Raw genomic sequence first — 27,758 nt, 5'->3', positions numbered from 1 at the left:
TTCTATCAATACAATCAATAAATTTACCAATATCCACAAACACTGATGACATTTTTCCTAATTGTATTCCCTTTTGCCCACAAGGGTTTTCCATAAAGGATAAATTGGTAGACTATTTTATAGCCTTCCTAGGTCTATTACAATTAGTACAGGTAATTACTGTTTTTATTGCTGTCTGTCCCATGGGATATAATTGTTCATTTATTACTAGGAATAAATAAACCATTTTATGAGAAAAATAATGAATCTCATAGATAAAATGCTCACAGTACAGATTATTTTTATGGCCAAACATTTTGGATTTTGGAAAGCAGCCTTGCCTATTGAAGGGGGGCAACTCTAATGAAAGACATATAGGGGTTGCTCGATTGAACGTTCCGCAATTGAATTCTGTCAAACCCAAAAATAGTGACAATCGAGTGAAAATGGGAATTTGGGCTAGACTGCATGCATTGACTGCATGAGAAAATATCTCAACCAATCATGACAGCTGAAACATGTTCATTAGGTTTAATTACGTCACGATTCTACTCTCACCACCTCCTTTGTCGGGACTGACAGAACTGTGACAGGACTGAATTCCACGTCACTCGATTGCAATTCCGCAATTCGGAACGTTCCGGACTGACAATCGAGCATCCTCTTTATATTTTTCATTCATGGAGATATACCCAATGTTCATGTACTTAAGTAAACTTCCATACAAAATGCTTTTCTATACATATATGGTATTCCGCTTATAAAAATATTATCAGTGATAGTGTTAGAATTCATTCAGGACGAAATAACTGCATGACAACATCTCAGTATGGATTGTGAATCTATGAATCCCAGGTAGATTTTTAAACAAATATTTAGAATGTTATATTTGATGTTTTCATTGAACATTTATTTGTCGAATGTGATGGTCCCTGTAAATACCTCGAACAGAACAAATGTCCTGATAAACTGTCATGTTTTTTCTGGCATGCTCAAGCTTCTTAATGAGAGAGAGAGAGAGAGATGGGGTTTAACGTCCACTCGACACAAACTAGGTCATTTCGGGACTAACATATGGTTTAATTTTATTTCAATAATTCGCTTGCGCATAGGGGTCTTTAGCAATGGGAGGAAACCAGAGGACCTGGAGAAAACCCACGAGGTTGGACAGGCGACCCTACTCCTTGTCACATACAACAGGGGATTCGAAACCACCCCAGTCGACTCAATGACAGACTTTATGATACAGTGCGCGCATGCTAACCATTCAGCCATCCAACTCCCCTCTTAATGCGAAGGTTACTGATGACATGTGACATGCATATATGTCACAATCTTTCAGTATAACCTGTATGTATAGGCACGCCACTGAGCTACCATTGGAATTCCGTCAACTAAACTGTGATTCAAGATTTACCGTTACATAGTATCATACTTTATAAAGCAATATTAATTATGGTTGTCACAGGAACTTGAATTCTATGGGGAGAGACAACAAATGTTCAATGGGAATGAGTCGACAAAATTTTACAACATTATATAATAAAATATGTATGACAGTACCACAAAAACACAATTAGTACCAGATAAATTGAAACCAAGTGATTGCCACTAGATGAGAAAAGTGAGAAAATACAAAAGTCAGAGCAGCACATTGTCTTCATTATAAATCCATTTACCTATTAAAGTCATTACTTCACCTACATCTTGCTTTAACCCAATTTGTACTACTTGAAACTACCAGTAATATTGGTAATATTTAATCTGCGATACTATCGTTAACATTTACTGATGGACTAGTAATAACAAATGTAGAAAAAAAAATATATAAATTCATTTATTTTTTACAAACTATTTTTTCTCTAATAATATTTCTCTAAAGCATATATGTTACATACAACTCTGTTTATTGACACCTGACATCATTAAGAATAATCCTAAATCAACTAGAATTTATTTTGTTTCCAACTTCAGTTGCATATATTAATATCTTGTTGTATTGTATATTTGAGTGTAAACAAATTATTATCCACACTACAATAATTATAGTAGGTATTCATTATTGTTTCTTTTCTTTCGTGCAAAATAAACGTAGAATAAGACATACACAAGTTCTTTGATCCACAATTTTAAAATAAGGATATGACCATACGAATCACGAATCACGTCTCTAGACTGAATGTTACCAAAGCTTGTTCAAATTCTACAAACTGATTGCCACAATTATTGTTTTATTGTCACTCATCAAACCATCCTAATAGCACCATCAAGACGTATAACTTCACCATTTAATAATGGGTTTTCTATAATAGATTGTACCATATGGGCATACTCGTCAGGATGGCCAAGTCGAGAAGGAAATGGTATGCTGAGAGAAAGATGTTTGATAATTTTTTCTGGTAAGCTAGCTAATAGAGGTGTTTTGAATAATCCTGAAAAAAATGGAAGAATGTCTTAATGTGACGTAAATTCTGAAATTAGATAGGGATTGAAAGACCAATAGACAAGTATGCTGTACCGGGAATATGATAAGCGGTATTGTATTGCATCTCAGTTTCCTAAACAAAGACATGAGAACATAAGTGCGATTCAAATATTTATTTGATAGCAGAAAGTTATCAAATTTAAGGGAATTTGCAAATCAAGTTTCTTATTAAAAATCAAGCGTGAAAACAATGGTTGACAAAGAAGGAATTACCGTTTCACAGCATCCAGTTGAACGTTTATGAAAGGGGCACAACTTTTCTATTATTATAGATAGTCGTGATTGACCATGTCATCTTTTTTTTTGTATGACATAAGTAGGGATGATTTCTTACTGGATGATCGTAACACTCTGGATTCACGCCGTTAATCAAAGATGGCGCTGTCTGCTAAATTTTGACGGTAAAGGAATGGAAATGTTTGATGCCAATGATCGTGGCTTGATTATGATCTTGAAGCAGAATAGAATGCAGAGTCTGTATTAAATATGAAAGTAGAGTACATAAGAAACTTCAGTACAACCTTTTGTATCAGAATTACCGGGACTACTCTTCAATTCTTTTCCTTATCATATTCCCTGATACTGTAGCATATGTACAAAATTTTCAAGTCAAAAGTGTTAAAGGGGAAATAACTCCACAATTTGCAAATTCATAATTTTGACAAAGGTCTTTCTAATATGATTCATTAAGAAATTGTGGACTTATTGATGGGTGTAGGAGACAACAGTATATTTCCAGATGGATATGGTTTATAATAATAATCTTACCTGGAGCAACTGTAACAACTCTAATTCCTTGTGAAGCTAAATCTCGAGCTAATGGTAAGGTCATACCAACAATGGCCCCTTTACTAGCTGAATATGCAACTTGACCCATCTGTCCGTCATAAGCAGCTACACTAGCTGTATTAATAACCACACCTCTCTGTCCATCTTCATTTGGTTTATTCTCTCCAATCAATCCAACAGCTAAACGTATCACATTAAATGTTCCTACAGTATTTACCTATAAAAATCATCATTCTATCAAACTCATACAATACGTATATATCAAAATACTCAGGTTTTTGCGGAATGTAGATCCTAATAAAATGCCAAATCAGAACCACTGTATGGTAACTGGTCATAACAACTTAACTGCCTTCAATATTATTTTAGAATTCAAATATTCATGAACTAAGAAATAAATAACAGCCCTGACAATTATGATAATAATAATAATTTTCTATAGCCCTGAACAAAATTTTAATCTTGGGCTACAGATAATTTATCTTTTACATTTTATTGCATAGAATCTTTTTTGTCTAATTAAAGATACTGTTTTTCCAACTTTCCAGTGCTTATGTTTCATCGATCTAATTACAGTAAAGCTATTATGTAATTCTCATTTTTTTTATTTTGATGGTCACTCCACATCTACAAACAAGATTGAGAAAATTACATTTTGGGCCTGTGATGTTAGCGTATTAAAATGCTTACCAACACTTATTTGTGTTTCCACATAAATATGTAAACATACTTACTGTTAGAACGTTTTGGAAACTATCTAAAGCATGGGGTAGTTTTTTATTAAAATTGTAAACTTTAAATGCAACACCAATACCAGCACAATTTACAGCTGTATCTAGTCTTCCAAATTTATCTTTTGCAAGAGATAGTGCATTCTGCACATCTTTTTCTGATGTTACCTATGGGTTAAACAATACGAATATGAATGAGAAGGAAAGGAGATCATGTTCAAAGTACATTAGAATCTGACCTAGCAGCCACATAGAAATTCTTTGGTTTATTCTCTCTAATGAATGAGTATTGATGTTCGCTTCTGATGCGTAAAATTTCACTGGATATAAGCACTAACAAGCCAACAGTGAGGCTGATGTCCCCCGCCGAAATAGGAAAATAATTAGAGGACACATATAAAAATCAAATTGCGTATCGCTCTGCTTACCCTGAGCAGAAAATGCTCATTATCAAACTTAGTCAAGGTATTACTGTAATGAAACTATACACCAAGTTTCATCAATCTCACTTAATTAGAACTAAAGTTATCGTGTCCCAAAGCATCAACCAATCAAATTGCTTATCTCTGCTTACCCTAAGCGGAAAATGCTCATCTTCGAACTCCATCAAGGCATTGACCTAATCAACACATACACCAAGTTTGAACATTATAGCTCAATTAGGAAGAGAGTTATCGTGCCCCAAAGTATCAACCAATCAAATTGCTTATCTCTGCTTACCCTAAGCGGAAAATGCTCATCTTCGAACTCCATCAAGGCATTGACCTAATAAACACATACACCAAGTTTGAACATTCTAGCTCAATTAAAAGTTATCGTGTCCCAAAGCATCAACCAATCAAATTGCTTATCTCTGCTTACCCTAAGCGGAAAATGCTCATCTTCGAACTCCATCAAGGCATTGACCTAATCAACACATACACCAAGTTTGAACATTCTAGCCCAATTAAGAAGAGAGTTATCGTGTCCCAAAGCATCAACCAATCAAATTGCTTATCTCTGCTTACCCTAAGCGGAAAATGCTCATCTTCGAACTCCATCAAGGCATTGACCTAATAAACACATACACCAAGTTTGAACATTCTAGCTCAATTAGGAAGAGAGTTATTGTGTCCCAAAAAGTGTGACGGACAGACAGACAGACAGACGGACGAACCCATTTTAATAGTCCCCTGCTTTCTTCGAAAGGCGGGGGACAAAAAATGCTGAGATTGTATTAAGAGGGCACTCTTATTAAGAGGTAAGTCATGTCATTTCCCTTGAGTGGCTGCTGAATACAGATTCTAACTAACAGTGGTCTAGAAAACAGTGAACTTCTGAAATAAGAAATGGTATGGGGTGTTCTGGAAAGAATAAGCATAGCCTCTCTCATGAGGCATCTGTCACTATAATTTCATTGACTTAATAGGCTTGTACATAAGGGTCTTAGGCAGTGAACCAAAGAAAACCCACTAATTTATGAAGTATGCCCTTTTCCAACTTTGTCCTAAGATATAACTAAAAACTGCAGCACATTGTTACCGGTTTCTATTTGTTTGAATATAAAAAATAATCAAAAATCATAATCAATTATACCGGAAATACTAACGTTTCCAATGACTGGAGATTTAGCAACCGTTGCGAAAAAAAAAACGTGATTTCTACATATGTGCCTAAAGTGACATTCAAAACGTGAACTAGGTATCAGGAGGACAGCTGACAGCACAAGCTCAACCTATATTTAAGACTAGACTGGCACTGTCATCATATTGTATTCAAATCTCTGAATTCTCATTAATAATGTGGATAACCGCCATTCATGCATGTACCTTGAATATAGCTAGTTTTCCTTCCATATTAGACTGATTGAAACTTTGAAACATTAAAGAAATTAGAAACAAAATACAAAAAAGATTAAGATGACTAAGGCTTAAAAAAAAGAAAAGAAAAAAAAAGTGAAAATCTATAGCCCCATATAATAGTAGATGTCCCCACACCTGTACATTCATACGATTGAAGTGAAAATCTGAGATCTTTGTGATATAAACATATATTTTAAGTTTGATCAAAATTGGACAAAAAATGTGACCTCTAGAGGGTCCACAATCTTCATATTACATACTTTTACACAATTTGCGATCCAGCAGTGGACATTAGGGAGAAGTTTTGGTTTGATTATTACGAAATTATTAAGGTGTAACGATGAAATATTTAAACGATTTTTAAAATCGGATAAATAGTTGACTATAGATGGTCCACAAGCTAAAATCGCGATTTTTCTGTTTAATCAGGAGCCATAATCTGGGAAGTTATGATCCGACATGCGCAATCAGGGGCCATAATCCATGAAGTTACGGTCTGATACATGCCAATATTGAGAGCAACCAAGATCTTTGGAATACAAACCCATATTTCAAGTTTTGTCAAAATTGGATAAAAATTGTGACCGGTAGAGTGTCCACAAACAAATTGTGGATGGACGTACAGACAAAGGCGACGACAATATAGGCCAACATCAAAATGTGAGTGTATAAAAATGGAGATTTTTATTTCATAAGCTTATGTACTGTATAGTCGCACAACTTACATCTGTAGGTGCAAAAACACAATCAGGACCAAGTTCCTTGGCTACTGCTTCACCACTTGATGTAGGTAGATCACAGAGAACAACCTTTCCACCTTGTCTTACCAATCGTTCAGCTGTTGCTCTACCTAGACCTGATGCTCCACCTGTCACTAAACCAACCAAACCCTACGATAACATTAAACAATACAATAATCAATTTAATATTGCAGCTTATTACAGTCTATGTCAATTACAGATAACTTTCAACCAAGAGAACATTGGGTAATCGCTGCGCATGTGGAATCTCTTTATCATCTCTTGAATCACACAGCAGATCAAAGAGAAGGGCTGTCATGTTACCTATTATGTTTCAACAAACTGTATAGAAATACGACATGTGCTTTGATTTTCTTCACAAAAATGGAAAAATATTATCAAATATTTAAAGGTAGGCAGTAATAATTGGTACACGTTTATAGAAATTTATATTGGAGATTTGAGTCAAAGAATTTTCGTCCCAATAGCGAGTTTCAGCGATGTCCAAATTCACCTATGCGAGAATCGATGTTTGTTCCCGATGCATCCAAGTGTAAATTTTTTTCTTCAAATCAGCACTAACAAACACTAAGATTTTTTTTTTAAAGAGGTCATCATTGGTTAAGTCATAAAAATTCCATATATTTACTTAAGAGAAATTTGATTGGATGATGTGAATGGACACGCTCCGTCAAAGACTCAAGTTTTCAGTCTCAATACAGCTATGGCTAGAGAGGGAAATTATTGTGCCATTGCTTCAGGAATATGCTTCCATACATGTATTAGGACAACTACAATCCTTGAAGTACCTTACTGTGGAAGCACAGGAGTAAGACACTATTGCACTTTCATACACCTAATACTTTCAGAGTGTAACTAGTGATGGTCGAACCCCAATTTTCAGACGATTTCAATCAATGACTTTTATTTTTTAGACTTTTTACTTATTTCATCAAGATTTCCCCCCTTCCCCCGCCCCCCTATGTTGCCATGGTTTAATTACCATTTACTGTCTGAACCAACATAAATTTTAAACAGATTTCTTTGATTATGAACAAACTACTTAACTTTGGTTATTATAAACTTACCTGTGTGTTTGAAATCACCTCCCATTAAATAAAATCCATTCTACAATTAAATATTCAAAAGAATAAAAAGGTTCTCTCTTGATAATTTGACGTATTTACTTGTACTTTTGACTGAGTTCAAGACAACATAGGTTTCGTCACGTGTTGGACAAAACCAGTGAAGCTGTTGCGGAGGTGGTTTAAATTTGACAGATATTTTGACAACCATGCGTTGCAATCATAACAAAGTGCCATCATTTTGATCATTTGAGTTTGGGCAACGAAAATTAAGACAATTACATGTTTTTGAGTGTATCGTCAATTTGATATCATTCTTTCAATCCGATAATAACCGTTTCAATGACATCTATAAGCGCGTTGCGGCAGGCCTGAAAGTGCCTTTTGGGTGGGTTTATAATGCTAAATAACCTGTAAGACCTTGTAAAAAGTGCACCATCACTTCTAGATTTGACCGTACTGTGAATATAGATAGAACTCAATGACTATTGAATACCGCTCGGGTTATTCAATGGTTCAAGCGAGAGTATCCCTGTGCAAGTATTCCACATGTAAATCTCACCAGCGGCTGCCAGGCAGGATATGCCCACATTTTCGAGAGATGTATAGAGAACAAGCTAACAAGAAAGTGATTTTTCCTACTATCAAGGGCCATAATTCAGGAAATTACAATTCAATATGCGCGAATATCGAAAGGAACTGAGATCTTTGTGTTATAAACTTACATTATAAGTTTCAACAAAATCGGATAAAAATTGTGACGTCTATAGGGTCCACAACCTTGATATACCGTATTTTTACGCTATTTGAGAACGAACGGCGGCTATTTTGTCTGTCAATTTTGGGTTGATTTTCACGAAATTCGAATTCAGTTGTCCTAAGCGTGTAACAGTGATATAATAATACAGTTTTTTAAATTGGATAAAAATTATGACCTCTATAGGGTCTACAAGCTAAAAACGTGATTTTTCGTACAATCAGAGGCCATAATTCAGGAAGTTACGGTCCGATATGCGTGAATATCGAAAGGAACCAAGATCTTTGGGTTATAAACTTACATTTCAAGTTTCAACAAAATCAGATAAAAATTGTGACCTCTATAGGGTCCACAACCTTGATATACCATATTTTTACGCTATTTGAGAATGAACGGCGGCCATTTTGTCTGTTAATTTTGGGCTGATTTTCACAAAATTCAAACTCAGCCGTCCTTAGGGTGTAACGGTGATATAAAACTATGTTTTTTTAAATCGGATAAAAATTATGACCTCTATAGGGTCCACAAGCTAAAAACGAGATTTTTCGTACAATCAGGGGCCATAATTCAGGAAGTTACGGTCCGATATATGCGCGAATATCGAAAGGAACCAAGATCTTTGGGTTATAAACTTACATTTCGAGTTTCAACAAAATCGGATAAAAATTGTGATCTCTATAGGGTCCACATCCTTGATATACCATATTTTTACACTATTTGAGAACGAAGGGCGGCCATTTTGTCACGAAATTCGAACTCAGCCGTCCTTAGGGTGTAACAGTGATATAATAATACGTTTTTTTAAATCGGATAAAAATTATGACCTCTATAGAGTCCACAAGCTAAAAACGCGATTTTTCGTACAATCAGTGGCCATAATTCAGGAAGTTACGGTACGATATGCGCGAATATCGAAAGGAACCGAGATCTTTGGGTTATAAACTTATATTTCAAGTTTCAACAAAATCGGATAAAAATTGTGACCTCTATAGGGTCCACAACCTTGATATACCATATTTTTACGCTATTTGAGAACGAACGGCGGCCATTTTGTCTTTCAATTTTGGGCTGATTTTCACGAAATTCGACTCAGTCGTCCTTAGGGTGTAACGGTGATATAATAATCGTTTTTTAAATCGGATAAAAATTATGACTTCTATAGGGTCCACAAGCTAAAAACGCGATTTTTCGTACAATCAGGGGCCATAATTCAGGAAGTTATGGTCCGATATGCGTGAATGTCGAAAGGAACCGAGATCTTTGGGTTATAAACTTACATTTCAAGTTTCAACAAAATCGGATAAAAATTGTGACCTCTATAGGGTCCACAAGCTAAAAACGTGATTTTTCGTACAAATAGGGGCCATAATCCATGAAGTTTCGATCCGATACATGCCAATATCGAAAGCAGCCGAGATCTTTTAGAGATAAACCTATATTTCAAGTTTCATCAAAATCGAATAAGAATTGTGACCTCTAGAGTGTCCACAAACAAATTGTGGACGTCCGGACAGGGGCGACAGCATAATACGTCCACATGAAAACGTGGGCTTTCAAAAATACACAGTACTATCCAGATTATCAAAAAAAAATCACCAATAATGTTAAATTTCATCATAGGTTCCGCTCTTTTTTCTTTCTTTTTTACAAAAATTGTGGTTGCTAGTGGTGACGTCATTACAGTTTGACGTAATTCTGAAAGTGACGTCATTCTGGACAAAAGTAGTATGTGTCCAAGCCATTGAATACAACCATAGGTTATTCAATGGCCGTATTCAATGATATTTGCTTGTATTTGCATGTAGTTATAGAATAAGGTGTAATACTTGATTGTTCACAATGTAAATATATTCAACTATCTTAAAATTTATTGTAAATAATACTTAAATCACACCATAACCCCATAATTGTAAATTCCCTGTACGTTGAATCTATCATATTATATATCATATTAAAGATATTCATGGGTAAAATTTAAGGCCTGTAAAATGAATGTCATTGTTTTTGTGCCTCATTTGTGTTCAAAAGAAAATTCATCCACACGACTCTCTAATCAAAATTATGATTTAAAACAAAATATTTCAAAAGGTAAAGTTATAAACTTTGCTGAGATTTTACTACAATGTAATCAGCTTCCATTTTAGTATTTTTCTATGTTAGAAGTTTGTATTCAATTTTTCAAGAGAGAACTTTTTTATTCGTTGGGATATTAAATTGTGCAATGAATTTTATTTAACGGGAGGGGATTTCAAACACACAGGTAAGTTTATAATAACCAAAGTTAAGTAGTTTGTTCATAATCGAAGAAATAGATTAAAATTTAAGATGGTTCAGACGACCAGTGATTCTCAACCACTAAAGAAGCCAGCTATTTGACTGATGACATTCAAAACACTACAATTTAAAGTAAGTTCATAGCTGTGTTTGTAGTTTGTCTTTATTTAGTTTAAGTCATTCTATGTGTCTATGGCTAGTCTGTGTCTACAGGTGTATGCCGTCTACATGGCTCGAAATGTTCGCCTGTCTACTTGTCGTCAACAGGTGATTTTTTCGTCTGACAGGTAGCAAATAAAACTGCCTGTTGCCTGCAACAGGTGGCCTAAATTTTACTTGATGTTCAGTAAATTGACTTAAGACCACAATACTCACGTACATTTGATTATTCATTTCTAAATGCAAGAATTAAGCACCGAAATACCGCGAAAAGCTGCCATTTGCACTGTTTACATTTCGCTCTGTCATAGGCAACAGTTATTCACACAGTTTGGAAGTAGACAATTTTATAACAATGAATTTCATACCATCTACGCTTGTTTTCATCTGCTTGACACTAGTTTATAGCATTATGAAGTATTATATCTAAAAATTAAAATGCATCCCCAGGTCATCTAAAATAGTTCTATCGTAACGACACCACAGTAAATATAGTGGTAGCTGGAATGGAAATGCACACGGCTCGATGCCTGGTGTATTTAATCATTTAAAAAGTTTAAAACAATTTCCATAAATAAAGGCTATGAATAATTTATAAGAAAATTTACAAAATCAAATAATTAGATTGGAACAATATTTCATATATAAATATAATTTGTTGCGTAAATATAGACATGATATGTGAGAAATGAATTCCAGGGGGCGTTACTTGTCCTCCGCACGCGGTACATGTAAATACGGTACCATGCCCAGGTGTGATTCGTGTTTTTATAATCAATGCATTACGGATATTTTAAAATCTGAATTCTACACCTTAACGGCGAAGTATTCGATTTAGTACGCAAGTTTGGTACCATGATACTTGGCGGAATTCGTGTGGATACGGATGATAGAATTGTATGAATCTTCAAGTCGCTGAGAGTGACAAGTTATTTACTGAAGCGACATATATGAAAAAAAGCTACCTGTCGCTTGCGGCCTGCGTCTATGACTTGACATGATTTTATTTTGCAAAATTCAAATATTTTTCACATATATATTTAGCCAGGTGTGCCGTTATTTGTTGTGTTCCAAGGTGTGCCGTTTGCAAAAAAAGGTTGAGAACCACTAGTTAAGACAGTAGACTCGAATATCACTAAGATGGCTTTCTACATGCTGAGCTTCCTAGCCAACAATCCAATTAAATAATATCAATTTTTTTCAATTGAAGTTGGCGTTGAATTCTGTCCATTCATTTTTTCAATGATGGTTTGAAAAACCGTTATTATGATAGTCCGCAAGTTAGATAGGTTATACAGTCCATTATACCGAATACCCCTTAGTACGACTGTCCGAAAATCAATATTTCTCTTAATCTTGGTGCTTTATAAAATTTATCAACCCTTATTATTATCTCTTGCTTGACAGGGATAGGTTATTGTCGAAAATGGCTGAAGAGGAGTATATCTATATAGGCTACAGATTTCTTTTTTTTTCAAAAAAAAAAGCGTATCTTTCATTTCAATAACATATGATAAGCAAAATAATTCTCTGAAAACCACCTTCAACGAAGTGATAGAAGCCATGCTTGTATTATGATGGTCAAGGTCTAAATTGCACCAATCAAAATTAATGTTGAAATATGATCCAATGAAATTGTTAAGAAATCACAAGCACGGGTATGTTATTACACCGGATGTTTACAATTTGGTGAGCATGGCGCATAGAGTCAATCACTCCATAGAGTTATAAATAGGTGTTTGCGAGTATAAATCTATGGCATGGCGTTAAATGATATCTACGAAAGAATCGGTGTTCAAACACGAGCAAGCAGTTGGTATGAAGTTAACAATGACCTCTTGCTGCTGACAAACGAATTAAAGAAAGATCAATTTAGGTACCAAATATTTGATTTATGCCTAGGACTAGGAGACATGATAGTATTGATAGATAATAAAAAAACTCAAGTATAAAAATAAAATTTAATTTTGATTAATTGATAAGTAGACTTATTGTAGGAGCCTAGTGATTTCGTAACTTCCGGGAAGTTGATATCTTTGACATGTTTCTAACATTCAAGGTTGGTTTGGCTGTCCCAAACTTAACCGTATTGATAGGTTGCCTAAACTCAGCTACATTTATGGGTCGCCCAATCTCGTGTATATTCTTGGAGTGCACTTCTGCTCTGAACGTTGGTCTCATTATTCTCGCCCTGTACGTTCAGGAACCGTCCTATTGAATCCTTGTCGAAACTAAAATCGCCCCCAGTCAATTTTACTGGGCAACTTTCTTTACTACTGTGGTAGTCTCTGTGAACGCCTGTATAGTGTAAAGGAACGTATCTTATTGAGAACATAAGACTTTGCTTACCTCGCTCGAGTCAGTATGAGTGACACAGCGCGCTGTTAAAAATACATCCCCTCCTATATCAAATTGCCTTTTCGCTGCCATGACACTATAAATATAGATCAACGTCCATATTTAGAAATGTAGGCCATACAATTGCAAGACGAAATGAAATTTACTGTGTGAACCATCGTAAATTTTAAACGGATTTCTTCGATTATGAACAAACTACTTAACTTTGGTTATTATAAACTTACCTGTGTGTTTGTAATGAACTCCCGTTCGATAAAATCCATTGCACAACTAATTATCACAACGATGAGAACAAGTTCTCTCTTGAAAAATTTGAAAATTTACTTGTAATTTCGACAGAGTCGATGTCAACAATGTCTTCGTGACGTATTGGTCGAATCCAATATACCTGTTGCGGGGGTTGGTTAACATTGAAAGATAGTTTGACAGCGCGATCATTTTGATCGTATATGGGTTTGGGCGACGAAAAATATCAATTGAAGGCAATTACATAGGAGATTTATATGGAAACCATTGATCGCCAGTCTATCAAATTTTCTTCACAATTAAAATATCACTGATTGCACGGATACTCGTAAAAATAAAGTCATGTATAAACTATAAATATCCTATCTTCTTTATGTTATAAATAATTTAACAAGGATCATGAAGCTTACCTCCGAATTCTCTGAGTGTATTTTTAATTTTATACGCATTCTTTCGATCGAATAATAACCACTTCAGTAACATCTTTAAGCGTGTTGCGGCAGCCCTCAGCGTGTCTATTGGGTGCCCGGGAGGGTATATAATGCTACTAAGCCCGTATGACCCCGTAAGAAGCGGAACATTAATTCTCGATTCGACAGTTTTGACCGAAGTGTGATAAAGCCCGTAAAACGAATGTATAGTTGTGTTTGTGCGGCATGCGTGTTCAAAAGTAAATAATCCCATCCGAGTCGCTAATCAAATAATTAGAACAAAATATTTCAAAAAGTAAAGCTAGAATGTAAAAGACGGTAACTAAATACAGGAATGCGGGTAGTTATGTGTGCGAAGGCTCAAACTCAATGCCAATTGTCGTAGGTATCCAGACCACTCGGACCGAAGACTACTCGGACTAAGACCAGTCGGACCAAAACAAGACCAGTCGGACCAATTAAATTATATTATAAGGCTAGACAATATGCTATTTATTTATTATTAAATCACAATACAAAGAAGCAAATAATTCTTATACGGAATTCTTATATTTAGAGTTGTTTGGTTCAATTTTGTGTACGGAAAATAAATCAAAGATTAGTTTTAAAATTAATTAATAATGGTGCCAAAAAAAATATCAATCTAATTTTTCTTTACTCTTGCAATGAGACTCGGTATGTCCAGACTTTTGACAGTATCTACATATACGGGTATACTGTTCTTGTCTGATAGCCTAATTTTACTTTTTCCACATTCGCGTTATCCCCAGAGTTTTCATTCCGTTCTACCCCACTAACCCCTGGGTTACTATATATGAGGGGGGGGGGGTGGAGACACGTTTTCAAGTTATCCGCCCTTGATGCGTTAATATAAACAGCACATAATAATACGAAGACCGGACGTTTATATGCCCCTTTTTAAACGTGACTACAAGTGTGGTTCTCGATATTTTGCGATTTGGAATACAATTATCAATTTATTCAAACAACACGTTATTATTAGTTCGAGTAGTCATATTAAAACACACACAATTAGCAATTTATTCAAATAACACTTTATTATTGGTTCGAGTAGTCATATTAAAATAAACACAATTATCAATTTATTAAAATAACACTTTATTATTGGTTCGAGTAATCATATTAAAACAAACGCAATTATCAATTTATTAAAACAACACTTTATTATTGGTCCGAGTCGTCTTTCTGTTGGGTCCGAATAGTCTTTTTGTATGGTCCGAGTAGTCTATTTGTTTGGGCTGAGTGGTCTATCAGTTGGTCCGACTGGTCTTGAACCAAGTGGTCTTTGGTCCGAGTGGTCATGGATTCTTGTCGTAATTGTACTTGAATTTCCTATCATGCTGTCACCCCTAATACGAAATGATATCTTCCGCAGAGTGACGTAACCATCTTCCATATTGGTATTTTTCTCTGGGAAAAGTTTGTGATATTTCAATTTTTCAAGAGAGAACTTGTTTTCATCGTTGTGATAATTAGTTGTGCAATGGATTTTATCGAACGGGAGTTCATTACAAACACACAGGTAAGTTAAAAATAACCAAAGTTAAGTAGTTTGTTCATAATCGAAGAAATCCGTTTAAAATTTACCAAGACTCAGACAGTAGGTAAAAATTAGAATCTAGTCATTTATTGCCTTGCCCACCTAACCTTTTAATACTACAACAGAATAAAACAAACATTCCAGGTGCATAATGAGGGATAAAACAATTTACTTTCATATTCAGTATTTATTGTGGGACTTGGTTACCGATAATGTTTTAACAAAATCACAGTAAAACTTCATAGATTTTGGCGCCAGATTTTACGAAAAATCACGTTTTTAACTTGTGGACGCTTTAGAGGTCACAATTTTGATCCTATTTTGAGGAAACTTGAAATGCATGTTTACAACCCAAATATCTTGTTTCCTTTCGATATTTGTGCATATCGGATTGTAACTTTCTGAATTATGGCCCCTGATTGTACGAAAAATGGCGTTTTTAGCTTGTGGCCTCTCTAGAGATCCAAATTTTAATCCAATTTAAGAAAAAAGTCTTAGTATATCACCATTACACCCTAATGATGGTTGAGTTTGAATTTCGTGAAAATCGGAGCAAAAACCCAGGACAAAATGGCCGCCCTTGTTACGGTCACAATTTTGATCCGATTTTGATGAGAGTTGAAATACATGTTTATAACCCAAAGATCTTGGTTCCTTTCGATATTCGCGCATATCGGATCGTAGCTTCCTGAATTATGGCCCTTGAATGTACAAAAAATCATGATTTTAGCTTGCCGTTCATGTAGAGGTCACAATTTTTATCCGATTTAAAAAAACATGTGAATATATCACCATTAGACACAAAGATCTTGGTTTATTTTGAAAATCGCGTATATCCGAACAAAACTTCCTGGATTATGGCTCCTGATTGTTCGAAAAATCGCATTTTTAGCTTGAATTTCGGGAAAATCGAAATGAAACTGTCCGACAAAATGGCCGCACTTTGTACGCAAATTGTGTAAAAATATGCAATATGAAGGTTCTAGAGGTCACAATTTTTATCCATTTCTGATGAAACTTAAAAAACATATCTTTATATCCCAAAGATCTCAGTCCCTTTTGATATTTGCGCATTTCAGACCATAACTTTCTGGATTATTGCCCCTGATTGCACAAAAAATCCTGTTTGTTTTTAGCTTGGTCTCTATCCATCTCTTGCAAAATGTGGGCGTATCCTGCCTGGCAGCCTCTGGTTTAATGCATAATATAAAACTTCACACAGTGGTTAAATATCAATTTATAAAAAACAAAAATTGTGAACAAGCACAATCTGGGGCGGCTAACTCACTGCAGATCATTTTGTGTGACGTCAGCGCATGGCGTCGATGACAAAATGTGGGTGTATCTTGCATGGCAATCACTTTTTTCATAATAATATTCTAAGTGGGTAACCTGACAAGCACTGGTTCACTTGATATGGAATGCCCCATATATGCGATCATGGGATATACTTACATGGCTAGAGTTAGTGGCTATAGAAGTAAGTTGCATGGGAATATATACCACCTGTACATCCTGAAACAAGTAAGGCTTTACACTATTTTAGCATATTTATGAACAAAAATGTATTGGCTACTGATGTACATATGTATGCCTTTCAGTTGGTAATTGTGTAGCTACCGGGTAATACATCTATAAATATGGTTTGGAATGGATGGGTATTTCCTGACTATTTCCCAAATGCTTCTATACATGGTTGCAATGGGATTGGGTGGCGGATGCAAAAAACACTTTCCGGTTTGTGTTTGGTACTATTGTTCTTTGTTGTTCAGCAGTTATGTTGCAATGTCTGCTATTGATATAACCAAAGAAACATGGTGTGACCTGGGTAAAATGTTGACAACATGTTAAACCCCATTCCATTTCTATTTAATACAACATGTCTTTTACTTTGCAGATTTGATAGTGGTCGGGATGTCTTTAACACATTAAACAAAGTTTTACCACAGATATGGAGTCAAGTTGAGATAGCATATGTTGAAGACAACACTAATGTACAACCAGACAATTCCATTTTACTACAGAATTTAACAGAATGTTTCAGAATTTTGAGAAACGCCTGTGCAGGTTGTCAGGAAAATCAGAGTTTGATTTTTTTGTTTCCTGAAAAATTGAATGTTACCAGGAAAGTTCTTGACAAACTTAGCGAAATATATACACTACCCAATATTCTAATGACTCTAAGATGTGCTGTACAATTTTTGGGTAATCTTTGTGTTGGTAATCCAACTAATCAAGTCGAAGTCTACAACGGTTTTCTTCCCATTTTAAGGTACATTGTATTCAAATTTACAACTAATTTAAGTATCGTACATCCTCTGATATAAGCACACCCACTAAACTGCGTAGGGCGTTATATAACGTCCTGGACAACTGCCACTCACCGTGTGTAGGACGTAATATAACGTCCTGGAGGTTTTTTCCCCAACCTATTCTTCGAACACGATCGCAGCATGTGTAAGATGTTATATTACGCCTGGTCGAGGAAATCTAATTGAAGTGAGACAACTCTATTTACCGTTAGTTTTAATTTGGTTTCAGACTACCAAATTTTGTATTCAGGAATGAAAAGGTCCAAAATGACGTTTTTCGTCAAATTAATTACGCAATAGGGGGTAGTTAACGTTTTAAAAACTACGCAGTTAAGGGGTTAAGAAATGAAATGGGGTTTAATGTCCTACTGTACTGCTCCTACTGGGCTAATGAGGGGAAACGAGTTTGCCATGAGGGAAATTTTGCCCTGACAGCAGCATTTCGGCCTACTCTTATTTTGAATTCCAACTGTCAAGGTTTCTTTTACATACACGTATGCCAATGTGTACACAGGACCTCAGTTTTTCGTCCCATCCAAATGACTAACGTTGTTCCTTGCCAGGCCCCCCGTCCTACACCACTGACAACGGGAAACCACACTGGAAAATCCTGATGACCTTTCTCCGCCAACACAGGGATTGAACACAGGACCTCCAGGTTAGCGAACCAACATCCTACTCTCTGAGCCACTGTGGCCCCCAATTTGATTTAAGGGATTAGATGTATGTGTTAGATTTACACCTGAAAGCAAGGACTTATCTTGATACTAGTTCAAGATATGCCATTACAGAAGGAAAATCAGAAATTAAATCAGCTATTCTTGATTTCTAAAAATGAAATTGTTAAAAATTTAATAAATTTAACAAAGACTGTCAAAAACATTAAATTTGACCAGTCGACTTGAATCACAGGCACTTGCAAATTGGATTGATTTAGAAGAGGTTTGAGATAAGTTATTTGCCCCTGAATTTATTTATCTTTCTATACATTGTTTGAATTTAATATGAATATAATAGGTGTAATTACTAATACTTTTATAACTTACATTAGTCCTGAAGTCAAATCAACTCAGAGTCTTGGTGCAATTTTACCTAGTTGTATCAGCACGCACTCAAACCAAAATATTTTAGATGATTTGACAATTTTGAAACTTTCTCATAATCAAATTTTCAAAATGTGTGTTAATTTTAAAAAATCGAATTGTTGTCATTATAAAAATATTTTGTATTGTCTTTTCAGTAAATGTATTAGTACAAGAGATGTGTCATTATGTAATTATTGTAGTATGTTAATACATACATGTCTAATAGGTATAGAAGATAAAACAGATCTTACCTTAAATAGTCATCTATATAATATTGTGACACCTATATTAAATATGCTGTTAGAAGAGGATCTAGATTGGGGGTAAGCAGGCTTCAGTGACTCACCTGTCACTCTTAAATATCCAATACCAATCACGTCACACATTTATCTATAGGTACACAAACCGGTAAAAATTCTCGCAAGCCCGTGAATCAGCTTTGACCAAGCAACTCGAACATTCATGCAATTCTCTTAAATATCCAATACCAATCACGTCACACATTTATCTATAGGTACACAAACCGGTAAAAATTCTCGCAAGCCTGTGAATCAGCTTTGACCAAACAACTCGAAGATTCATGCAATTCTCTAGCCTAATCCGAATACACATGAATTGAATAGGAGGGCTAATGACTTCGGCTTTGAGGAGTTTGTACTGGTAAATTTAGATTCTAAAATATCCAAAATAAATTGAATATCAAAATACGACTTCACACCTATGCATGGCACTGTATTTACCTTGTGTGGAGGACAGGTAACGCCCCCTGTAATTCCTTTTCCGCATCCCGTCTATCACTACTTATTTGATTTTGTCAAATTTTCCAGTAGATTATACATAGACTTTATTTATAAATAGAGATTGTCTTCAATTTTTAAATGATTACATGCACCAGACATTGAGCTAAGTGTAAATAGTGCATTTGTAAAGGAATAATTAAATATACATGACATGATATGTGAGTATTGTGGTCTTAAGTCAATTTACTGAACATCAAGTAAAATTTTAGTCCACCTGTTGCAAGTGACAGGTAGTTTTCCTTGCTACCTGTCAGACTTGAAAACATTTCAAGCCATGGGAGGGGGTTGGATGGCCGAATGGTTAGCACGTGCATGCTGTATCATAAAGCCTGTCATTGAGTCAACTGGCGTGGTTTCGAATCCCCGGTTGTACGTGACAAGGAGTAGGGTCGCCTGTTCAACCTCGTGGGTTTTCTCCGGGGCCTCCGGTTTCCTCCCACTGTTAAAGACCCCTACGCGCAAGCGAATTATTGACATAAAAAAAATATACCGTATGTTAGTCCCGAAATGACCTAGTTTGTATCGAGTGGACATTAAACCCCATTTCTCTCTCTCTCTCAAGCCATGGGGGGTAGGCAATTCTCAAATTTATAGAGGTTTCAGATGTTGATTTGTATTTTGTTTATGTATGGGTGGCAACTCTCCCTTGAAAGGCAGCAAAGGCTGGAATTCCAATAGATCTGTATATAGCTGCAGGATCAAAAACTGATGCACCTTCAGGAAGGAGTAGCCCCCAATAAACAGAGGTACAAATATAATATGAATATATAGAATAAAGTGGGAATTTAATTCATACCGTTCAGGTCTAATGACAGACCCGAAACGTTGTCAATACCATTTGTAAAAGTGTCATTAGACCCAAAATGTTATGAATTCAATTCCAACTTTTTTCTACAAAATTTTGTTAAGCAGGGACTACTCCATCTTAAATTTATGATATCTTGTGAATGTCATAAAGGACAAAGTTCTCTATGGAATTTTTAAAACTTTTTGAATTGAGGCTGTTCAAAATTTTAGGATCATAAATTTCATTTGCTTTTTACGATTTTATCTTCCCATATTCAATTATATTGTTATGGCTTGTGAACATGATACAGGAAACATTTCTCAGTGGATTCTTTAAGAATTTGTTGAAATTGCCATTTGGCCTGCCGCTAATATTCAAATTTACAAAATTCTTCTGAATGCAGTATGGAAAAAAGTTTTCAACTGATTTTTTTTTAGAATTTGCTTGTGAGCATATTTGAGGGTACGGACAAACCCAAATCTCTGTTTAATAATGTAGTTGTATAATACATGTATTTCTTCTTCCCTATTACAGTTTGTTGTTAATTGAAGATATTTTATTGATACCAGATTTTATTGGTAATCTGAGTATAAAAACCACTTTAAGGGAAAGGTAAGAGGGCATCAATTAATAATATAGGATATGTGTGTCTAACAATTATCATGAAATGTATCATTTTGTCATTTGAAGAAGCATTGAATATGTTTAAGTCGGTATATAATCTGTTGTCATAATCAGCCATAAAACATACCATTATAATGTAGCTTACTGTAGATAAATGTTATTTTGATTGAAAACTAATTTTAGAATACAGCACTTTTCAAATGCTGTATTTGAGAAATGTAGTTGTAGATGGCTATAAGTATATTCAACTCTGAGCAAAGACTAGAACTGGTTTTGTTTTTATAAATCAATAACAATATTGCTGTTATTGAAACATATTATTCTGACCATTGTCTAACGCAAAATACCAATATATTGCTATAGGATTCACAATTTGGATGAAGGTGGGTTAACTTTAAAAAACTGAGTTTTTATCGAGACATTATGGAGAGCCATAATTTAGCTGTAGTGGTAATTCAATCTTGGCCGAACACTGTTGGCGTGAAATTTAGCAATGATAATTATGAATGTATTTTGCAGATTATTTATTGTTGAAGTTATGATTGATATATTAAAGAAGAATGATCTAACTAAAAAACAACCAATACATATATCCAACATGAAATATTTATCTAATGAGATACATCAACATAGTTTACAAGTATTGGCTGTTGGTATGGAGGATTGTCCAGAGGGCGATGTAAGCTAGTTTTATCATTTACAATTTTATCTGACTTTATGACAAACTATTAAACTGTCTGGGTTACTTTATAAATTTCTGAATGCACCCTTTGATAGTGGAGATGGTTTGTTTTGGGCCTTTGATGGATGCCACTATATTTAGCTGTGTATAAACAACTCATTGTATTGTTGAAGCTATAACACATTGTCATAACAAAGTCATGAAATTGTCATGCACAGCATGCACTCGCTGTATGACTGTTACAGAAAAATGGTATGGTGTGTGCTTCATGATTTGCTAGACAGTCGAAAAATCATGCAGTCAACCACAAATAATCGTTGATATGCACAGGGTAAAATACATAATTATGTATTTATATTTGTAGATATCCTGGTTATTAGTAAAGATGATAGAAGTATTAGGATTAGCTACATCATCTTTACCTGAAGTTTATACTGATTTACAGACAGATACACAACTATTACTCAATGCTATAAGTAAGATTATACTATAATATGGCTATCTTTACCTTTCTTAACATAGTGGATTTAAACTTATGCCATATAAATATTAAACTGGTCTCACACGCTGCAATTTTTTATTTGATACCGTATTCGGTGTACCATAACTAGTCATGGCATACCACAGCTAATTATGGCATAGCATATTGAAGACAATGATGGGTGTGAAGAGATTACAAAGCTTTTCTAAGATATCAGCTTCCTGTACACATCAGATTTTATGTAGGTCAAGTCACCAATTCCTTTAACTTGTGGTATCATTAATAGTAGTTATCAAAGTCATTGATTATCTTCATGAAAAAAAACACATTAGCATCTGTTTTGTTTAATGAAATTTATTTTTATGTTTCAGATTTATTGAAAAGTGTTGATGAAATTGGTAAAAAGGGCACAAACCATTTTAATGCAGTAGATAAAATGTCCGAACTAGAGAATGTTGATTCTAATCATCCTGTATATGGGTTAAAAAGGGATTTAATACGACTGATTGCCAACATGGTCAATAAACATAAGGACAACCAAGATAAGGTATTTTACTTGAGCAATGAATTATTGTAGACTATAAGGATTATAACTGGTGTAAAGGTAATCTGATGCATATAAAACAGCCCCTCATAGTTAGAACACAATAACTGATGGTAGAAAAAAAGCTGTTATTTTGTTGTGGAAGGGAAATAACTACAGTTTACAAAATCAGAGTTACCTCCCTTCATTTTTTCTTTTGATCTATTTGATAAGGCCAACTTCAAGTTTGGTCAAAGGTCACAGGATGTAAACATGGCTAGCACTAATCCCAAATGCTTGCCCTAACCTATAATCTTGCCAGCAATCATGTGCCCTATCTTATTTACATCTCGGTGACCTTGACGAAAATTAATGTTGGCCTTAAGAAATAGATCTAGCCTCTGCTAATAGTTTTATTTTCTAACTTTTGTTATCTCTGTCATCCAACAGATCATCACTGTGTATGTTTACTCCCATGGTCAGCGTGGGTAACATAGGCTACAATTTATGTGTTGATTTACAGAATTATTGTTAATACTTTGAAAATAATTATTATAAGGCAACACAAATAAAATAAGTTGTTTCTCGGGCACCGCCCGCACGCAAAATTGGTTGCGCGTGCGGCCTATTTATTAGTCTTGATGAAAAATAAAAAATATGTAACGCCCGCCCGAACATCGATAAGCAAGTCATAAAAAAAATATGCCGCATGTATCTACATGCCCCATTCGTGAATATTCATTCAAATGTATTAAACTGATTCAGATGTAAACGCTCATTTACGGGTCTTTTTTATTGATATCGAAAGAACCTCCATTTTTGTATCACGTGATTTTAATTACCTCCCCTTGTGAACTAGAATTTGATTCGTGTTAAACACCGAAAGTCATTGACAACAATGCAATGTATTTCAATCATTCGATCTTCATTATTGCCGGCTTCAGTCTGTCCATGTTTGAAAAAATCCTACTTATAACACAATGAATCGTAGAACAGGTTAATTATTATAACTTGTGGCTACGAATACGATACGATGATAGTCACCATACCTTAGTCAGAATCTGGGTCATTAGCACGTTTACCGGTAGTTTTGATAATCCGGAAAATAATAATTGGATTACACATTTGATGGTTTTACTGACGAGTTGTTAGTTAAATTTAAATAGTCATTCGATATAAACCCCAGATAGAACACCGAATATGCTGAGAAACACACCAAATATCCTGAGAAACAGTCATTTCACGAATCCCGATGACACGTGACATGCATTGGTTGGAATTAGGTCAATCAGTATAAACCAGCGATACTAGATTTAGATCGAAGTGTCGTTTACCGTGATGATTATTTTTGATACACATGCTGACAGAGGCTTACACTTTAAAATATTGTCGTTATTATGGACGGCTATTAATAGTCGTACGGAATTTTATTTTAAACCAATTTCAATTATGGTTGTCACCATTACCATTAGTAAGCTACATAACGTGAATTAAATATGGAAAATTATTTTCCTTTCAGTCAGTGTTCAGTGTTTGAGTAGACTTGATTTTTGGATTTATGTTCTAAGTATGTATAATATATAACTGAAAGCAAAACCGTAGACAAGTAATGACTTTCTCATTAAAAAAAAAAAAAAAATACAAGGCCGCCCTCCCGCCCCAACAATTTTCAACAATAGGCAAATTTTATTTTGCACCATCCTCTAGCCAGAAATGAGATAAAAAAAAAAATAAACCGCCCTCCCCCCCTACAGTTTCAGCTGTCAGTTGCCCGAGAAACAAGACATTTATTTTGTGTAGCCTAATATACTTACGTTTTAATGTAGGTCCGTGAAGTAGAAGGTATCCAACTCCTTCTCAACCAGACCAATATTGATGGCAAGAATCCATGTATCCTTCAGTTAAATCGAAAAATTGTTTTTTATACGCCCACATTTTCATGTGCATGTCCATGTCCGTCTGTCCACAATTTGTTTGTGGACACTCTACAGGTCACAATTTTTATCTGATTTTGATGAAACTTGAAATATAGGTCTATCTCCCAAAGATCTTGTTTCCATTTGATATTGGCATGTATCTGACCATAACTTCATTGTACGAAAAATCACATTTTAGCTTGTGGACACTCTAGAGGTAACAATTTTCATCTGATTTTGATGAAACTTAAAATGGGTGTTTATGATCCAAATATGTTGGCTCCTTTCGATATTTGCGCATGTCGGACCGTAACTTCCTGGATTATGGCCCCTTATTGTTCAAAAAATCACGATTTTAGTTTGTGGGGCCTCTAGAAGTCACAATTTTTAATCGATTTTAAGAACTATAATGATGGTTAATTTGAAATTTCTTAATAATCGGATCGAAACTGCTCGACAAAATGGCCACTCCTTGTATGCAAATAGTGTAAAAGTATGTAATACCAAGGTTGTGGACCCTCTAGAATTCACAATTTTTATCTGATTTTGATGAAACTTACATGTTTATATCCCGAAGACCTAGGTTCCTGTAGATATTCATGCATATCGGACCATAACTTCCTGGATTGTGCCCCCTGATTTTACGAAAAATCGCTTCTTTTTTTGAGCTTGTTCTCTGTCCATCTCTTGCAAAATGTGGGCTTATCTTGCATGGCCACTGCTTGTTAGCATTCAAAAAGTTATAGACATATTTATCCAGGTACAATTATGAAGAAACTTGTTTCCAACCACACATGGAAACTAATGTTGGTATATTTTTTCAAAAACAGGCAGATAGTTTGTATTTGTTCAAAATTAAAGATGCCTTCCCACTCTGAGTTCTTGGCGTGCAAACAACTGTGGATATCCCACTAGAAACATCAATGATGATTGGTTAATCAAATATCTGATATCATAGGGTCAAAAGCTGCTCGTATGACCCATAACGCGACCTCCCACTACAACCAGTCAGATCTTCATGTAGTGGAAGCCATCAAAAGTATAAAAAAAACCTAAATGAAATATATAACTGTATTTTAATCAGATTGCTTGATTGAGGGAAGGACCATTTTCAGATTGTATTTGTCAGGTATTTTTCAGGGAATCCAGTATTTTTCTAGTAAGATTGGGCGTCTCAACTTTCCATTGATACCAAATTTGCCATACATTTATTGGAAATAACTACCCTATTAATACTTTTCTGGGAACCCATTTTTAAAGCGATAATTTCATATTTTTAAGTTATATTTTTCAAATGTATTAAAATAAAGCCTTAAAATAGATGGTATCTATAAACAGTCCTACCTTGTTAAAGAATAATCCATTTAATCCTATAATTCACTATTGCCAGTTGAGAAATTGGCAAAAATATCATTTTCAATTCAAATTCAAACGTTTGAAGATAGCTATTCCATGGGGGGAATAGAAAAACAAGGGCGGTAATTGTGTTATTATTTCCGGTGTGAATGATTTTTAAGTGTGAGAATGATATCTATGATCGTATAATAGTAGACAACCTATTGAGCAAGACATAGAGATAATTATGTTTTGAGTTTCTTAGAAAATATGAAATTCTCGCTTTAAGGCAGACAGTTGCTTTGGACTGGAATAATGTTTTCTAAGAGCCATTCAGAGAAAATTAACCATTTTTATTCACTAAAATATATTTGTGAAAGCTCCTTGGAATTAGAAAATAGATTGTTGAAGAGGAAGAAGATGTTAATTTTTACAAAAACTGAAAATGTAGAAAAAAAAATGAAAATAGACAGAATTTATAACCTTCTTCATGTTATTCCTTAACTGTAACATAGATATAACTCAGTGGGTAGTTTTAGCTATACATAATCTATGTGAGGGTAATGAACTAAATAAAGCTACTATATCTGGTCTACAGTTACAAGGTGTGGTTAATAATGCACCAGTATTAAATGAATTAGGAATTGAAACCAGGATGGAGGGTGATAGAGTGGTAATAAAAAAGACCAGATATGATGGAGAAAGCTGATTTAATTGTACATCTTTTTTTTTTATTAACATTAATTAATGTACTCACATTGATTATTTAACATTTAATTAAGAAAACAAAATTAAAATATCAATGGTAGATAATCTCCAGGTTTGGATTCAAATAAATTAAAATGAGCCCTATCAATACACTTTGGCAAAGATATTAAGATGTGGAATGTTGACAAATTTTCAGTTTATACATCTTTGTAAATACTGTATAAAATTCAATCATTTTTGGACTGATATTACTTTTAAAGATTCAAATTTCACAAATGGTGTTTAGAGACTTTATTCAATAATTAATTGATACATAAATATATAACAAATTGTCTTAATTTGGACATGTTTTGAGCTGAACCGGGACTCTTCTTTCATTCACATTTGCCTGTATTGACTGACTGAGTCAATATAAATGTCATAAAATTAGAATGCAGAGAATTTAGCCTTAAAATACAAGGATATGTAAATACACTTAAAACGATATTTTAAAAAATGAGATAATGCTAAAAATTGTCATATCCTTTTGATAAAATGTCTTGCTAATCCAATTATATAAAATATGTCGAAAATTGACTGGCTTTAAAGATTTCGAATTGTAAGCCCAGGTTTGAACATTCCATAAGCTCAAAATGTAATACTGTTTTATGAAGCATAAAGTTTGTTAGACACTTAATTGTACATGCATGTATATGTAACCTTGAATTTAAAGCTGTGATAATTGTTATGTATTATATTTTTTTCAACCAAAATAAAAATTCTGTGCAGCAGTACTCTCCTCTAAAACGCATTAAAGGGAGGTAACTTGTCATGGTCTCGGCGCTCTGATTTCTTTTTTTAGAGACGCCAAAAGCAGGTTATAGTTCGAAAAAAGAATAATTTATTTATTTATGTAAGGGTATAGAATAAATAAGCGAGGGTTAGGCATAGTTTGCCTGCGAGAAATTGGAAGTCATCGGTTCAATCAGTTAATTTGGAGAACCGGGATTTTGATTAACTTTTCATTACGGAGGCCAGTACATGTCGGTTGAGGTCTGGTACATTCTATAGACACGGCTTTCCTTTAGCT

At 34.6% G+C, this 27,758-nt stretch overlaps 2 protein-coding genes across 4 annotated transcripts; one reads left to right on the top strand and one right to left on the bottom strand.

The window, feature by feature from the left end:
• Positions 1-263: 263 nt before the first annotated feature.
• On the bottom strand, positions 264-12,462 carry LOC126828734 (3-hydroxyacyl-CoA dehydrogenase type-2). 2 transcript variants are annotated; one of them, XM_050558707.2, is made up of 5 exons: positions 12,382-12,462; positions 6,551-6,715; positions 3,988-4,152; positions 3,233-3,470; positions 264-2,411 (listed from the first exon to the last, which is right to left on the bottom strand). In XM_050558707.2, the coding sequence occupies exons 1-5, from the start codon at positions 12,403-12,405 to the stop codon at positions 2,224-2,226; spliced, it is 780 nt and encodes a 259-aa protein (XP_050414664.1). In that variant the 5' UTR covers positions 12,406-12,462; the 3' UTR covers positions 264-2,223. The 2 variants fall into 2 exon arrangements, with proteins under 2 accessions (XP_050414664.1, XP_050414668.1); XM_050558711.2 differs by lacking the exon at positions 12,382-12,462 and adding an exon at positions 11,209-11,227.
• Positions 12,463-12,526: 64 nt separating this feature from the next.
• LOC126828714 (ataxin-10) lies at positions 12,527-27,416 on the top strand. 2 transcript variants are annotated; one of them, XM_050558670.2, is made up of 9 exons: positions 12,527-12,716; positions 17,334-17,708; positions 18,989-19,156; positions 20,955-21,032; positions 21,564-21,723; positions 22,091-22,202; positions 22,579-22,754; positions 24,557-24,620; positions 26,497-27,416. In XM_050558670.2, exons 1-9 carry the CDS (start codon positions 12,601-12,603, stop codon positions 26,688-26,690), a joined length of 1,443 nt encoding a protein of 480 aa, XP_050414627.2. In that variant the 5' UTR covers positions 12,527-12,600; the 3' UTR covers positions 26,691-27,416. The 2 variants fall into 2 exon arrangements, with proteins under 2 accessions (XP_050414627.2, XP_050414628.2); XM_050558671.2 differs by lacking the exon at positions 18,989-19,156.
• Positions 27,417-27,758: the final 342 nt, after the last annotated feature.

The sequence above is a fragment of the Patella vulgata genome, chromosome 7 (assembly GCF_932274485.2).
Source record: "Patella vulgata chromosome 7, xgPatVulg1.2, whole genome shotgun sequence".
NCBI classification, from domain to species: Eukaryota; Metazoa; Mollusca; class Gastropoda; family Patellidae; genus Patella; species Patella vulgata.
The sequence above is the reverse complement of the archived record's forward strand: the minus strand, read 5'-3'. Positions and strand labels throughout refer to the sequence as shown.

What these genes read in the sequence shown, in the direction of transcription:
- LOC126828734 (XM_050558707.2), bottom strand. Translation starts at nt 12,405, where the DNA reads ATGGCTTCTATCACTTCGTTGAAG. An exon ending in CTTCTATCACTTCGTTGAAG is followed by an intron (nt 6,716 to 12,381) that starts GTGGTTTTCAGA and finishes ATGTTATCGTAG; the next exon opens with GGTTTGGTTGGTTTAGTGAC. An exon ending in GTGTTTTTGCACCTACAGAT is followed by an intron (nt 4,153 to 6,550) that starts GTAAGTTGTGCG and finishes TTTAACCCATAG; the next exon opens with GTAACATCAGAAAAAGATGT.
- LOC126828714 (XM_050558670.2), top strand. Translation starts at nt 12,601, where the DNA reads ATGGCGTTAAATGATATCTACGAAAGAATCGGTGTTCAAACACGAGCA. An exon ending in GGTTTTCTTCCCATTTTAAG is followed by an intron (nt 17,709 to 18,988) that starts GTACATTGTATT and finishes TTGTCTTTTCAG; the next exon opens with TAAATGTATTAGTACAAGAG. An exon ending in ACTATTACTCAATGCTATAA is followed by an intron (nt 22,203 to 22,578) that starts GTAAGATTATAC and finishes TTTATGTTTCAG; the next exon opens with ATTTATTGAAAAGTGTTGAT.